This window comes from Doryrhamphus excisus, linkage group LG17 (assembly GCF_037039965.1).
Source record: "Doryrhamphus excisus strain RoL-2023G ecotype Guam linkage group LG17, RoL_Dexc_Guam_v1.1, whole genome shotgun sequence".
Classification (NCBI taxonomy): domain Eukaryota; kingdom Metazoa; phylum Chordata; class Actinopteri; order Syngnathiformes; family Syngnathidae; genus Doryrhamphus; species Doryrhamphus excisus.
In genome coordinates, this window is record NC_136373.1 from 16,982,667 (window position 1) to 16,998,281 (window position 15,615).

The 15,615-nt window shown below is 45.6% G+C and overlaps 3 protein-coding genes and 1 long non-coding RNA gene across 9 annotated transcripts in view; 2 read left to right on the forward strand and 2 right to left on the reverse strand.

Annotated features, from left to right (window-relative positions):
- LOC131137205 (putative transmembrane protein 244) lies at positions 1-12,103 on the reverse strand. 3 transcript variants are annotated; one of them, XM_078798287.1, is made up of 8 exons: positions 11,955-12,103; positions 9,431-9,514; positions 8,286-8,559; positions 3,065-3,150; positions 2,893-2,966; positions 1,817-1,942; positions 1,687-1,731; positions 1-1,021 (listed from the first exon to the last, which is right to left on the reverse strand). In XM_078798287.1, the coding sequence occupies exons 4-8, from the start codon at positions 3,094-3,096 to the stop codon at positions 927-929; spliced, it is 372 nt and encodes a 123-aa protein (XP_078654413.1). In that variant the 5' UTR covers positions 3,097-3,150; positions 8,286-8,559; positions 9,431-9,514; positions 11,955-12,103; the 3' UTR covers positions 1-926. The 3 variants fall into 3 exon arrangements, with proteins under 3 accessions (XP_078654413.1, XP_057940865.2, XP_057940864.2); XM_058084882.2 differs by lacking the exons at positions 8,286-8,559; positions 9,431-9,514; positions 11,955-12,103 and adding an exon at positions 3,557-6,884 and having other exon boundaries at positions 3,065-3,085; XM_058084881.2 differs by lacking the exons at positions 8,286-8,559; positions 9,431-9,514; positions 11,955-12,103 and adding an exon at positions 3,557-6,660.
- On the forward strand, positions 4,601-14,056 carry l3mbtl1b (L3MBTL histone methyl-lysine binding protein 1b). Of its 3 annotated transcripts, none has more exons than XM_058084876.2 (22): positions 4,601-4,852; positions 6,224-6,358; positions 6,605-6,800; positions 7,428-7,623; positions 7,694-7,823; positions 7,917-7,968; positions 8,239-8,333; positions 8,398-8,502; positions 8,570-8,705; positions 8,789-8,880; positions 8,955-9,106; positions 9,441-9,544; positions 11,004-11,089; positions 11,165-11,275; positions 11,340-11,454; positions 11,535-11,634; positions 11,709-11,906; positions 11,982-12,083; positions 12,160-12,224; positions 12,851-13,026; positions 13,101-13,163; positions 13,233-14,056. In XM_058084876.2, exons 2-22 carry the CDS (start codon positions 6,248-6,250, stop codon positions 13,359-13,361), a joined length of 2,514 nt encoding a protein of 837 aa, XP_057940859.2. In that variant the 5' UTR covers positions 4,601-4,852; positions 6,224-6,247; the 3' UTR covers positions 13,362-14,056. The 3 variants fall into 3 exon arrangements, with proteins under 3 accessions (XP_057940859.2, XP_057940856.2, XP_057940862.2); XM_058084873.2 differs by lacking the exon at positions 4,601-4,852 and adding an exon at positions 4,859-4,990; XM_058084879.2 differs by lacking the exon at positions 4,601-4,852 and adding an exon at positions 4,859-4,990 and having other exon boundaries at positions 9,441-9,517.
- Positions 12,678-15,615, reverse strand: part of LOC144902006 (uncharacterized) — an 11,743-nt gene continuing 8,805 nt past the window's right edge. For both annotated transcript variants that reach the window (XR_013630232.1, XR_013630231.1), the window contains exon 3: positions 12,678-13,404. This is a non-coding gene — a long non-coding RNA (uncharacterized LOC144902006). The remainder of the gene's footprint in view (positions 13,405-15,615) is intronic.
- Positions 15,251-15,615, forward strand: part of LOC131137289 (uncharacterized) — a 2,588-nt gene continuing 2,223 nt past the window's right edge. The window contains exon 1 of the mRNA XM_058085032.2: positions 15,251-15,376. The gene's annotated coding sequence lies outside the window, so the exon portion shown is untranslated. The remainder of the gene's footprint in view (positions 15,377-15,615) is intronic.

The window sequence follows — 15,615 nt, forward strand, 5'->3', positions numbered from 1 at the left end:
GCTCCCCACGGAGTCTGACGCTCTTTTAGAACTCTCTTCTAGAACTTTCCGTATATGTATCTCCACAACGACACAGTCATTGTGTCAACTTGGGGTGCTCCGATCCATCGGCCACTGATTGGTATCGGACGATATCAACGCAAAAGCACGGTATCGATATCAGCCGATGCTTTAAAATCGTCTCCAAGATCAGCTCCGCCCCCGCACCCCGTTGCAGCATTTAGAACTAGCATGTCTGCCATGTGTTGGACTTCCTGTCTTTGTAAGAGCGATAGAGGTTTTGTGCCTCAATAAACTTTATTTAAATCATTGAATGCATACAAATATACAGTGTATAATCCTGCCCTGTCATTTGTATTTCCTTCAATAAAACGCTGTAAAAATGGCCATATTTCAGACATACTGATTAATCATGATTAATTAATTGGAAACTGTGATGAGTCTTTAATCATTTCACAGCCCTGTTTGATTGATGGAATGTTTAGTTTTATTTCAAATAAATAAATATTGCAACATTCCCAACATTCAGGTGTTACATTCGTAGCTCTTAAAGATACAGTAACAAATACTTTAAGTTGTGCATCATAACTCAAACATATAGAACCATCAGCAAGTCTCACGCCACCATTGACATTGAACGTAACGTGACAAATAAAAAGCGGCAGGAAAAATGATGTTGACGCCGTGGAAGGTTGGCGTCACATTTGGATGAGGAGCGAGGTGGACCCAGGAGTCCGGTAACAACCCAAGAATTATTCATTGTGAAGTGTACTCAACTTGGGCTGTGCGTGGACAGTAAATCCTGCTGTTTTACACTCTATGGTATATCACTATATCCCTGGGGATGATTTGGGTTGTTACAACACTGCTTAAACAACTTATCTAATAGCGGCCCAAGACTTTTGCACATGACAACACTATCCCATTTAATAGACGGTAAAAGCAACATAGCTTTGGTCCGCTGGGCAGGTGAAGTAAGCAATCAGCTGACCGTTGCAGATCATCAGAAACAAGCCGCTACCTGTGAAATAACAATAATAACGCAGTGTATGACAAATACAGTGGAAACGCTACATTGCCGCTTTGACAATAATAATCGACGATAATGTACATACAGTCGGCCATCGTGGTATAAAAAAAAATACTACAAAGTAGTATTCTGGTCAAACTGTTACATTGATGAACCGTTACCTTACATTACTTTGCCTTAACACTGCATGTTCATCATGATGGAGTGAAACAAGGTTCTCCTCCCATCACGATTTTGGCTTTTTCCTTCCTCCCCGCTCCGTTTGAAAATCCTTCTTAAGTTTGGAACCAATAAATTAGAGGCTAAGTAGCTAGCTCGCTAGCTTGCTACATGCTGCAAGCGTCGTCCGTCTCATGTCTCTGCGGTGATCCCGTACCATGCGCATTAGCGTTGCGCAGTGTGGCGTAAACAAAGAATAACAGTGTAAAGGTGGCTATAGGGGTGTTATTTCATGTCTACGGGGCTCTAATAATGATTTAGAAAGTCATAAACAGGCTATAATTGACTTTAATGATTTCTTAATGTATGAAACTCAATTTAAAATATGTTTAGTAACGATGAAAGGCATATTTTACAGTTCAAAGTGTGAAAATGGCGGAGATCTACATGACAGGATCAAAGTAAACGGAGAGTTAATGGTTCGCCATTTGCCTCACCTAAGGCCAACCACCACTGCCACGCCAGCGGAAACTCCAGCATGACTGCAACATACAATAAACACGGTAAACACTCGCGTCATGTCTGCCTAAAGCCAAACACCTAATGAAGTGTTTTTCCCGTACTCACCGATGCTTGTAATGAAGACGTGCAGGACAGTGACTGTGACGGCATAATCCCACACTCGCCTCTTGACCACGGCGGCAAACAGCAGGCTGCTGCTGAAGTATGTGAGCTCCAGAGACAGGATGTTGACTGAGACAGTCGGAGGGAGATAAAACACACAGGTACAAATATTTAGGCATTGTAGGACCCTAAAATTATGTTTTAAACGTTACATTTCTACTGATGCTGTAAAGTGGCGCTTTTGGGACATCGGGAGAGTCTGATGATGGATCCAAAGAATGCAAGAATGTGGGCCCTCCAGCCTGTCATGTTTCTCTCAGAAAAAGCAGTTTTGGGCAGCGGGGGGTATCCAAAGTGCGGCCCGGGGAACGTTTGCGACTCAGAGCACAATGTAGCGACAACAACAACAAAAAAATATATAGAAAAATTGGAGAAATACAGCAAAATGGCAGAATATGATTTTAAAAAAGCTGTAATTAAGATAAAAACACAAAGTGGTGTACTGGAATATCATTATATATTTATAAACTATCCAAAGAAAAATTAGGAATTTTTTTAACCAAACATTATGAATTTTAACAAAAAATTTAGATTTTTTTTCAAAACAAAAATTTGATTTTTTTCCTTTTTTTCCCACAAAAACATGACTTCACCCCCAAAATACAGTGTACAATTTTTTTTTTTTTTTTACATTTTGCTACCCAAAAAATTTTCTCCAAAAACTTTAACAAAAATGTACCCAAATTTCGGCACGGCGGTCGAGTGGTTAACACGCAGACCTCACAGCTAGGAGACCAGGGTTCAATTCCACCCTCAGTCATCGCTGTGTGGAGTTTGCATGTTCTCCCCGTGCATGCGTGGGTTTTCTCCGGGTACTGCGGTTTCCTCCCACATTCCAAAAAAAACATGCTAGGTTAATTAGCGACTCCAAATTGTCCATAGCTATGAATGTGAGTGTGAATGGTTGTTTGTCTATATGTGCCCTGTGATTGGCTGGCCACTAGTCCAGGGTGTACCCCGCCTGATTTAAAAAAAGATACGTCTTTTTGGATCATGTGGGCTTCCCAAAGTGTGCTCACCCAAATATTTGGAAGTGGAGTCCTCAGGTGTGGTCTTAAAGTCAAACGGTATGAGTCCATCGAAGTCATCCAACCTGTGTATGAAATATACATATACTACAGTATATACTACAGTATACAGTCAAGCTAAATGAGCGTATATTTCGTAACAATAACATGGACATAACCATACCTGAAGGCACCGAAGCAAACGCTTGCGATCATGTAGAAGAGGGAGTAGAAGATGAGCAAACACAGCAGCAGGTTGCAGAGTACGGTCTGTAGGGGGTGGAGAACCCCCCCCCCAAAAAAAAAAATAGTGAGCGTGAAAATCTTACATATTTCTATTTTTCCCACTTTAAGGGAGTCAATCTTTTAAAAGGACATCAGCTGAATATACAGTATATATGTAGTATACTGTATGTTTTGTACTATATGAAAAATATTTATGATTGTAGTTTTTACTGTCTTAAAGCAAATGGATCCTACACCGGATAATATTTTCACCCTCCCAGTATGAACCACAGGGTGTACCTAATATTGTGTCCAGTGAATGCAGCTTTTCCAAGCAGGTGTTATGAGTGCACCACCGCCTTTTACATGTTTACATGACGTCATCGTGCCACGGCACACGCATGAAGAAACCCAGCCGGGGGTCTGTCGTGTCGACATTTGAGTGTCTTACCTTGGAGTCGACCGCTTTGCTTCTGAAAGCCATGTCATGGTTTCTTCGTGTCCCTAAATAATGCGTGTGGCTGCGGCTTGCGCAACCCGGTTAATCCGCCCCTTCAATATCCTTCTTCAGCCTCACACATAAAAAAAAGACACTCTCGACTACTGCCATCTAGCGGCCAAAACACGGCATGACAATCCGGAAAGTCAAATATCAGTTTCCCTGCTGTAAGAATATTATATATTGACTTTTTGTATTGACACTATTTTAATCTGAAAAACACAACATTTCCATTCCAATAAGTGTGTGCTTATTGTTATTATTATCATACGTTGATATGATTGGCACTTTGATTGCCATGTATTATTTTTACTACATTGTAAGATGTAAAAAAATAAAAACTCACGCTCAATGTCCTCAGGGTAAAAAATATCCACCTCAACAGAGACATCTTTAAAACTACTTCTGTCTCAGATAGAATACACAGTACTAGTAACATAGTATTTTGATGCTTCCTCCTCATAAAACGCGGTCATCTACTGCCATCTAGCGGTCAACACACGACACTACAACCCCGAGGCACCGCTTCTCCTCTCCTGCACTTCACCCCCGGAAAGCTGGCACTGCCTTTGTTCGCTAAAATGACTTCTTCTTTCTCATTTCGTTCTCATTTTCTCCCACAAATCCGCAAAATGAACACTACAGTGTGTGTGGTTTTTTTGCGCATGTTCAACTACTCGCTGCGGTGCTTCGAGCTAAAACGTGACACGCAGCCTTAAAACAACGGCACGGGAATCTGCAGGTTATATGAGGACAGTTTGGTGGCGGCGGGACGTCAGATGGAGCAAAAATGCTCAAGCTGTGTGTCCATAAATGATGATTAGAACGCGCGTTGATTTGCATACACATGCATTGCGTAAGGCGCCTGCTACTTAAGTATTCCGCCATGTAATAAGCACACTGCTGTTGGATAACTTGACAGAAATTAACATGAGGTGATCGTGTTCATTACAAATGCAAGCAAACCGTCGTCTTTTTGGGGGGGGGACGGGTTTGATCGTCGCTTCTTGGCGTTAAACACAGACAATGCGCGCACAGCTCCACCCAAGCCGGTTGCTTGTGTGCAACATCGTCGGTGCTAAAGTGACTTGTTATGATTGATTGTCATGCACCACCGATCGCCGATTGTAAACTTTTTTTTTTTTTTTTTTACACAGAGAGCCAAACTTGTCAAGGCAGCGCATCTTCCGCGCATGCGCAGCCTCCTCTCCCCCAGCAGCTCTAAATAAGAGTTAAAAGAGAAACGAGGTGAGTTCCACATTTTTAAAAAAACAACACACCGCGTCGGGAATGGTGATTTATTGCAAGTTTGAAGCGTCGCTGTTATACCGAGAAGGGCGTCTGTTGTTTTGCGTTATTCTTTTCCACTCCGATTTATTGTGAACGGTGAGAATAAATCGTTTTTTTCAAGTTTCTCTAGAAGAATTTAATCACGCAACAATGCCGAAGACAATAACAGTTGCTCGGTGTCACTGTCAGTCTTAATGGCGACGTGTTAAATATTAGAGAGTCGCGGGACGTCTTTTCCTGTTGTTATTAACCGGTAAACTTATTTATTACAGCTCGCCCTTAGCTGGCTGCATCCAATCACAATGCTATGCTAGCCGCTTAGCCGCCGCCGCTTGAGTTAGAACGGAGCGGAGCTAGCTGACAGTTAGCTTTGTGTCAGCGCTAGCTAGCCAACCCGGGCTGACATTCCGTGACAAGGGAGGGGGGGAAAGTGAAGAAAATAACCACGGCGGGGGAAAACAACTAGTCAGGAAATTACACGGCAAACGTCAGCCCCTGCTCGACACCTGGCTTCATTGTGTGTGCTTTGTTTCGAGGCGTAACTTGAGTAATTGACATAAGTTTCAACGTGTTGGTGGCCTCTTCCCCACGCGCCGCCATTTTGTACAAGACCGAATGCTAATCATGGGCGCTCTCTCTTACGTACACTTTATTTACGGCTGGAATAAAAACAACGGAGCCGTCGTCTATAAAGTCAAACTTAACCCCCGCACAGACACCGGCTCGGGTCGTTTGTCACTTTTCCCCGGGTTGACGCCATCAAACAAACAGAAACATCATCTTATTCCAGTGTTGAGCCTGCGTCAGGACTAAAACGTTATATCGCAGTATAAATGGGGGCAAAACGGTTTTAAGTTGATGCGGTCGCTGCGGGGGACTGCGTTCTTGTTGAAAGTGGCAAACAAATAAACCCAACGCTTGTTTACGTGGAGGCAAACGGACGTCTTTCGGAGATACTGTTAAAACAAGGAAAAGATGAATTTATGTGATTAACTTTAAGTTGGGGGAGCTTTTCTTCTGTTTGCCAGTGATCCGGATGGAGGTCCATGCTAACAGGGTCGTTTGCGAGCACATTTATCCGCTGGTTGGCCTGCAAAAGAGTGTTATTACTGAGTGTTTTGTGTGAAATCGAAGTGCATGGTGTATCCTGCAAAGGCGGCACACCGTCGCCATCTAGCGGTGATGTTGCGTATCGCTGTTTACAAGTGCAGGAAGCGACAACCCTGGACGCGTAACATGCCTTACCAAGTCTACAGTCAAAGACTACACCACTGACAAGATTATTTACTCTTTTTCTGATACCAAATATTGCAGTACTTTTTTTTGCAGGTGTAGGATTCCTGACGATTGGGAATGGCTGACACTCCGCCGAGTGACGGCCCCTCAAAGGGCACAGAGTTTGACATGATGGGTGCTCTGGACTGGAAGGATGGCATTGCCACTTTGCCAGGAAGTGACATCAGGGTACAGGAAGTCAACTCTCATTGCAACATGTCCATCTTTTGTGTGTCTGATCTCTCCTCTTATATGTATTTTGCAATCAGTGAAGTTTCCACCATTAATTCTTGCCCAGTGTACGCACACATATGTTTTTTTATATATTTTTACACTGCGTGTTTTTCAGCTATTGCTATTACCGTCTTATATGCTGCGTACAGTGTTGCTGCTACCGGAACTGGTTCTAATCTTAATGCATTTTGTGTCCCTTAGTTCCGTATGACAGAGTTTGGCACTCTTGAGATTGTGACAGACGTAGAGGTCAAAGGGCAGGAGCCAGAGCTTAAAAGTGGGACTTTGGATCCGGCACCGTCTCACAGTCCCACCCCTCCGCCAGAGGGCCAATCACAGGGCAAAACGGCAGCAGTACCAGCCAATAAGAGTCAGTCAGCAGCACCGCCGGGAACAGGTACTCGCTCGTGAACACATTATGATGGGCAATGACTCTGAATGTAGCTTGTCATAACAACTATGGACCGTAGATGGGTTTTTCAGAAGTTTTTCTTGCCAGCGTCCGTCTCGAGTCCCTGCAGCATAATAGTCGCGTAATGTGTTGTAAGCATGTTATTGCATGTCTACAGTGCTCTAATAATGTCATATAGTTTATTAATGCTCAAACTATGACAATATTCCATTTATTAACATTAATATTAACATTCCTATATCGCAGAAATCTCTTTATCGCGGTCGGGTTCTGCCAGAGAATAAGAAGATGTTGCAGGAAGGATGAGTGTTGCCAATTGAGCGACTTGCTCTATTTAGATCCCTCTAGAACAAATCTAGAAACTTTTCGCAGACATGAAAGCACTTTTCCATAAAACATGCACATGCATATGGCCCATTATGCTAATTAGCAAGGATGTCATCGTGGCAGTCAAGCATGGTGGCGGTATCGTCATGATTTGGGGCTTTATGAGTGCTACTGGCACAACGGCTGTGTGTGGACAGTAAAGCTATGCCGCTATATATAAGCTGCACACTGACTACTCTACAGCACATCCATGTTTCAGTTTAAGGTTATCCTCTTTTTTTGCAGCCCCTGCTCCTGCTGTCGCGTCTCTGGAGGAGCCCCCCAGTACAGAAGCTTCCAAAGCGGAGGTTGCTCCACGTGTGGAAGTTGCTCCCGACAAGGAGGTTACGCAGTGCAAGGCCTGTGGTGGTCAAGTTGCCCGGGATGCCCTCCTACAGGGAAAGTTCTGTAGCAGCGTTTGTGCCCAGCCTTCCAGTGGCAGGTAAACAAAATGTTTTTTTTTTACCGAAAGTGGGCGTGTTTATAGCGAGATATCTATTTATTTTGCGCAGGTCATCTCCAGGCGAGGCCAGGGAGTGTCAGGTGGTGGAAAGCGAGACGCTGGGGAAACGTGTGCGTAAAAAGAGGAAGATCTACATGGATTCTGGTGACGAGGAGGAAGACAACCAAGAGGAACAAGAGGCAGGGCGGCCAGTGTCCACCGACGCTACAAAAGCTGCACCGTTGTTGGTGTGAACACGGCAATCACAACTGTTCCCTTTTCCACTTTCGTAGGAGAAAACCAGGACGACCAAAGGCAGGAGAGGAGCCAAGATGGCGAAACTTGGTACGTGACAGTAAGATGGGGTGACTGGGGAATGTTAGGTTTGTACATAACAGTGTGGGAATATAATGTTTCTATATTTAGACTTTTTTTCCATTTGGTTAGTGGCTTAATTGCAGAGATGCTCACGTCCAAGCGACGTCCAATAGATCAGGGTACCAATAATGGGCACCCTTCCCTCTCTGTGCCCATCTCACACCAGCCAAGTCTCCATTGTGTTTATCTACCAGTGCCATTTAATTTCTATGTAATGTCTCTGCCCCCGCCCACCAGCCGCAGCCCCACAGAATAAGAAGCGAGCATGGAGCTGGCCAGCTTACCTGGAGGAGGAGAAGGCCGTCGCTGCTCCGGTCAAACTGTTCAAAGAGGTACGACTCAAATCGCTGACCTCATTTTCACCGCCAACAACCACTTCTGCTCGTCGTCCTGCAGCATCAGTCTTTTCCTCAAAGCCGAAACAGTTTCAAGATGGGGATGAAGCTGGAGGGGCTGGACCCGTGTCACCCGTCGCTGTTCTGCGTGCTCACCGTTGCGGAGGTGACCAGCGTTTGTTGGACGAGGAGAGACGCGTCATCCTTACTTGCCTCTGTCTCTCTGTGAACAGATCCAAGGGTATCGAGTGAGGCTCCACTTTGACGGCTACCCAGAATGCTACGACTTCTGGGCCAATGCCGACTCGTGGGATTTGAAACCAGCGGGCTGGTGTGAGAAGAACGGACACAAGTTATTGTTGCCCAAAGGTAGTCGCACACAAACACGCGTCGATCACCTTATCGCCTATGGGCGTCTGGGGCCTTTACTTACACCCGCTCGACTCTCATAGACTTTAAGGATCGCGAGTTTAACTGGGGCATGTACGTGAAGAACTGCAGAGCCCAGCTGGCACCCAAGCATCTCTTCAAGAGCCTCAACACAGTAAGCGTCCCACAACGCCGTCCATGTTTTCCTTCCATTCCGCCGCTACCCACACTAATGTATTTCCTTGTTAGTCCGTGACGCCGTCCGGGTTTCGAGCGGGCATGAAACTGGAGGCGGTCGACAGGAAGAACCCGTCTCTGATATGTGTGGCGACCATCGCGGCTGTGGTGGACAACAGACTTCTCATTCACTTTGACAACTGGGACGACACGTATGATTACTGGTGAGCAAATATGTTTCGGCACTAGCATGAATCTTTCCCGCCCGCGTATTTGGCGTTTCCTTACCCAGGAAGTAGTCCTGTGGCAAACACTACTCAGCATGAATTATGCACAGGTAGATAAAACTGCTGAATTCCGACCACTCAAGTGTAGCTAGTGCCATCCTTTACAGTTAATTTATTACAAAGTACATCAGGAAGGTTGCCTACAGCCACAGCTCCCAATGTTTTTTTTGCCTCGCCGCTAATTCCAGCCACGATGGGAAACTGATTCATCTTTTCCATAAGCGTTTTTTCCCTAATGTCCGATTCCATGAATGTTGTTACCTGTGCGCAGGTGCGATGCCAGCAGTCCGTACATCCACCCAGTAGGCTACTGCGAGGAGGCCGAGCTGACTCTGACCACTCCAGCTGGTAAGACACAGACCAGGACACACGTGGGTCAGTATAAACTACTTTGCTGTTCTCTAGAGTCCAAGTGTTGTAGATGTTTTAGATGTTCTACGTAGATAGCAATGCTGCTCCGCTTGCTGCCTTGCTAATCAATCTAATGAGGTCCAATTCAAGAGCTGCATCACAGTTCTATTATTATTATTATTATTATTGAAGTTTGTAATGTGGTTACCTTATTTTGCTCCAAAATAGGAGAAACATCTTTCAGTATGATAATTAGATGCATCTCTTGTGTTGGATGCTATTAGACTGCTTTGTTGTACCCAATGCTCTGATTTCAAGGGTAATTAGTTTCATTTAACTCTTAGGAAGTTAAGAGTGTTTATAGTAGGGATGCTCCGATCGATCAGGCCACCCATCAGCATCAGACGATTTCCTTGGAAAAATCCCATGATGGACATACGCTATGCATGGTGCTATGGCAGCACGCAGTGTAGTGCCTTGCTCGAACTAAAGTCTCGGGCAGCAGTGTCATCCTCGCCAAAACAAGCTTTCCTTTTAATATGCCATTTGGTATGCTGACGTGTGCGTGACAGTCACCTGAAAAATATTCCAAAAAAATAACAGAATTATTAGGATGAGATAGGTGGTTCTCCAGGTGCCGCCCCCCCCATCCAAAGTCCACCAGGTCCCGTGCCCTTTATTAATTAATTACTCATTTTTATTAGTAATTAACTATTTTTTTTTTTTGGCCTGCTGGCAGTCAGGAGATAGGGGTCTCAAACACGTGGCCCGCGGGCCAAATGTGGGCCACCGGACACTAGTTTGAGGCCCCACGCTTTGATATGAAAGTTTAATGTTAGTGCGGCCTGCGCAAGTTTGATATGGATGCTGTATGGTATCATGTACCCAGAAAAAAATATTACGTTTGATTAATGTTCATGTTAAAGGTTAAATAACTGTTAATTTTAATCTACCCACCAACTATATATGGTTTCTTAAGTTTGTATTATTTGCCGTTTTATTATTATTATTATTATATTTACTTATTACTGATTTTCTTTATTCTTGATTTGTTTATTTATTGTTCATCTTATTTTGTGTAGAAAAATAAGATATTTGAGAACAGTGGAATGTTTTATCAGAGCTTTTCTTGTAGAAAATCGGAACCAAAGCAAAGTTTATTCATTTTTCTGTTTTTTTGGAAAACCTGATGCAGCCCAGTCTCACCCAGACCCTAGCTCCAGTGGCCCCCAGGTAAATTGAGTTTGAGACCCCTGCTTTGGAATGATCATAGATCATAAATCAAATGTATAATTGATCCATGTGATTGGCATGGGACGATTTCAGTCCTGGATCAAAATGGGCAGCATAAAATCCCGATCGGAGCATCCCTTTATTCGGAGTGCTGAGTCGGACCGCATGCTTCTTATGCACTCAACACTTGGCAGCACATTGGACATTCAATATCAGCTGAGGTGACAATGTCGTCATTGGCTCTGACCAGAATATAAGCAACCTAAGAGTTTCTCCTGGGAGAAATACCTGGAGGAGACGGGCACACAGGCCGCCCCCGCTCGGGCCTTCAAACCGGTACGTCTCACACAGACACACGTGTAAATAGCGTGGGGGGAAGAAAACGTGCATAACGGGTATCTTCTGTGTCAGCGCCCGCCGCACGGCTTCCAGGTGGGCATGAAGGTGGAAGCCGTGGATAAGAGGAACCCCATGCTCATCCGGGTTGCCACCATCGCCGACACAGACGACCACCGGCTCAAGGTGCAAAACGTGACGCCGCCGCCACCGCTCGCACACGGGCTTACATCTTCTTTTTTTTTTTAAGATCCATTTTGACGGGTGGAGTCCAGAGTACGACTACTGGGTGGAGACTGACTGCCCAGACCTGCACCCTGTAGGCTGGTCCCACAAAACCGGACACCCTCTCCATCATCCAAACGGTGAGGCACTTGAGTCGCGCTCCTCGCCGACCTTATAAAACCTGGAATCCGTCATGGATTGGACATGTGTGTCCTTTCAGGTTCTAATGACGTGGCGAGCCCCCCAGGACAGGGCTGTCCCACCCCAGGATGCAACGGGCTCGGCCACATAAGGGGACCTCGCTACGGGACACACTACACGTGAGTCCTGTTTTTGTCCCGTCACCCGGGATAGGCTCCAGCATCATAATATTAATAACGTGTGCTCTACGCAGCCAGGTGAGCTGCCCCTACTCCGACGTCAACCTAAGCAAGGAAAGCCTGCTCCCAGACCGTCTCAGTGGCGAGCGGCCGCCCCTCACGCTCGGCGGCCCCCCGCCCCGCGGGCGCCGCCCCGAACCCAACGCAACCGCCGCAACGCCGGCCGCATCGACACCCGATCCGCCCGAGGTGGCCGACAACCCCCACGGCAGGTCCGCCTCCTCGCTCGGCCTTCGCTTTTCCACAGCAGCGCTCCGTACCTGAGGGTCAGCTGTCTCTGTTACTAGGAAACCGGCGGAGGCGGAAGCGGAGATCTCGGGACGCAGCGGCCAGCCGGAGCCACCGGGTGGCGTCAGTGAGCAGACTCAAAATGGAACCAGACTGAAACGGTAAAAAAAAAATCTTCTTATTACTAAAAAAAATAAAATAAAGTTTTCCTTGAACCTTCCAACGTTGTTCCTGCAGGACTGCTCCAGTTCCCAAATACCTGAAAATGCACTACGTCAAAGAGGAGGTCAGCGATAGCAAAGGTAATTTCTATTTTCTAAGTACTTTTTATAGTATAAAATGGCATAAAAATACATGAATTATTACCTTATACACTCCAGTGTGGCCTCTTGTTATGTTACATATTTAATGACGTTACTCCCATAGAGTTTGGAAGAAGCTAACATGGACAGGGCATCGTGAATTATGAATTATGAATTAAAAAGTGTCTTACCTTTAATGATGTGATGTTGTAAAAATGGCCGGGATCGAACAAGTTAATATTGTTTAATAAGTAGAACCAAAACACTGGCCTGTACTTGGTGTAGCTTGTGTTGAGGCTGGTTGTCCGTACATCCATCCATCCATTTTCCTCCACTTATCCGGGGTCCGGGTCTTAGCAGGGAAGCCCAGACTTCCCGGTCCCCGACCACCTCCTCCATCTCCACCAGGAGGACACCAAGGCCTTCCCAGGCCAGCTGTGAGACATAAGCGTGTGTCCAAGGTCTGCCCCCCGGGTCCTTTTCCAGGCTGGGCATGCCCAGAACACCTCACCAGGGAGGCGTCCGGGAGGCATCCGGACTAGATGCCCGAGCCACCTCAACTGACTCCTCTCCATGTGAAGGCTGGTTCAACAAAAATAGCACGTTCTTTCTGCTCCTCCTCGCAGCCTCCCCAGCAGACTCCATCTCCCTCCAGCAGGCCCTCCACGAGTCCGTGTTCTCCCCGGGCCTCACGGCGGCTCCTCACCACCGGGTGGCACTGTGCTGGGACAAACACTGTCAGCTGCTGCCCGAGGTCCTGGGGCTGACGGCCAAGCGGGTGGCGGCGTGGAGTTCTGAGGAGGTGAGAGGACAGCGAAAACACCCGGCGCGGTTGCTGAGGGGCGCCTTCTCACTGTCGTGTTTTTTTTCCATCAGGTGGCCGCTTTCGTCAAAGGGCTGCCCGGCTGTAAAGAGCATGCTGCTACATTTAAAACCGAGGTAATCGCTGCGGTTTAGAACATTTTTAGCCGTGGTTCGTAACCTTTGACCTTTCTTGTCTTTCTCCAGCAAATAGACGGCGAGGCCTTCCTGCTCCTCACCCAATCAGACATCGTCAAGATCCTGGCCATCAAGTTGGGCCCCGCCCTGAAGATCTACAACTCCATCCTCATGCTGAAGAATGCCGATGAAGAATGAAGAGCTGGCCCGAGCGGCTCCATCATGGCGACTCCGCTCCCTCCTGGACGGACCACACACAGAAACACTCGGCTTCACTCGCCTGGAAACACTTTGCATCTTTTTTTATCAACTGGTGCTTTCCGAGCTCCAAGCAGGTGGCTTTTACAGGTTTTTAAGCTTCTACTACAATCGGAGAAAGGCAGGATGTAGTTTCCTCTCTCATCCACTAGAGGGAGCAAGAGCTGTGACTTGGATGAGAGTACAGTGACTAAATGACAGCTCCTTTTTTAATTATGTCAATGAAGAAACTTTCTTTAAATGACAGCTCCTTCTTTTTTTCGAGAGAATTATGTCAATGAAATGTGCAGTCAGTGAAGAAGCTTTATTTATTTTCGTCTATTTTCATGGCACACGAATGTAAAAAAAAAAAAAAAAGCATCTGTTTTGTTTCGTTTTTCTTGTCAATGTAAATAGAATCCAGCTACCTAATGACAGTTATTATGCAAACGCTGCAAAAAAAAAAGTCAGTGTCACGACAACTTTTTGGAGCGTATACAACAGCGAGTGTTTATAATGCAAACAGCTTTTATTTATGTATTCTAATTTAAGGGTTAATGGTACCGCAGCCTTGGCTCCGAGGAAGCTGTGGCTGTTTTGGAATGTGTGTGCGTGCGTGCGTGTCCGAGAGAGAATGAAATAAATGAAATGAAATAAGATGCACACTGACTTATGTACTCACTTGACCTAAGACCTTTTCATATGCATATTCTGTGTTTAGCTGACCAGTGAAAAGTATTCTACATGTCAGGCAGCATATGAAAGCTAAGTAAGAAAATGGGCCTTTTTATGGATTTATGGACTTTAATGTTCGGTGAGACCAGATTTGACCGCTGGGGCAACAGGCTTTTATTGCAGGTTTGAAGGGTTTATCTCACAGCAGGCGCAATAATAATAATAATAATAATAACCCAGCTAGTCAAACTAAAAGCTAAAACTCACATCACTTCCTGTTCACCACCCACTCATCTTGCACGATTATGAGTTTTATTCATTCATTCATTTTCTACCGCTTATCCTCACGAGGGTCGCGGGGGGTGCTGGAGCCTATCCCAGGGGTACACCCTGGACTGGTACAGTGAGTTTTATTTATGTCTAAAATAGCTTATTTTCTGTTATTATGTCTACTATAATGTGTAATACGCATATAAAGGTGACTATAGGGGTGTTATTTTATGTCGAGAGGGCTCTAATAATGTTAAAAAAAAAAAAGGTTTTCACTGCTCTAAACTACTTGGTGGAAAGTCACTTATCATGGTCGGGTCTGGAACCAATTACCTTCTATAAAGAAGATCTTTTCAAGGTCTTAAAAACATTCGTTGAGACTAGTTTTAAAATTTGTATCAAGGTTGATTTAAAAAAGCCAAGAAATAAAAAAAACATTTTACTACCACAATGTGCCACAGGACAATAAAAAAAAACCCAAAATAGCCCTCGGGCCACACTTTGGACACCCCTGCTGTAGCTTCATGTAGTAGATATACAACACATATTGCATCTATTTTTGCCTTGTTATGGTTTTAGTGTCCCTTTTTTTTTGGTGAGCAAAAAAAAAAAAGTATTACATCAACGTGAATGTCAACCTCCAAGAATAACACGACTCACCGTGAGACTGCCCCTCATTCCCACGACCCCTCCTCCGCAAACACACTCACACACAGAGCGAGCGAGTGAGAGAGAGAGAGAGAGGAGGCAGAGCAGCTTTGCAGCACTTTTCTAACAACACTGTTACTTCCTACAATAAAAAAAGGGTTTAGTATCAGTGGGTGACTGCGGCGGCACACTCTGCACACCAGCACACCAGGAGGATAAGCGTCAGAGGAGGTGGTGGAGTGTGAGGTGTGGGGGGGGGGACAAGGTGAAAGTCTCCCTTTGAGCATTACAAGCCAAAGATGACGAGGAGCGGATAAGTGGACGACCGAGCCAACTGATGCTTCCGGAGCGGGACGATGATTGGCGCTGAGGAGCAAAACAAGGCAAGTAAAACTACACTGCAGCACGGCTCTACCTTGATAAAAGCACTTTGTGCCCTTACACAACCCCCCACACCCACCCCCCCACCCCCTTACACACGCTCGGTGTTCTGCTAAAGGATGAGTTGGGAACGACTGCAATGACAAAAGAGGTCAAAATCCTGGAAGACGGCAACGGGAAAACTGCGTCACTCGTGTACTTTTTAAACATTTAAAAAAAAAAACCCAAAAAGACAGAACAC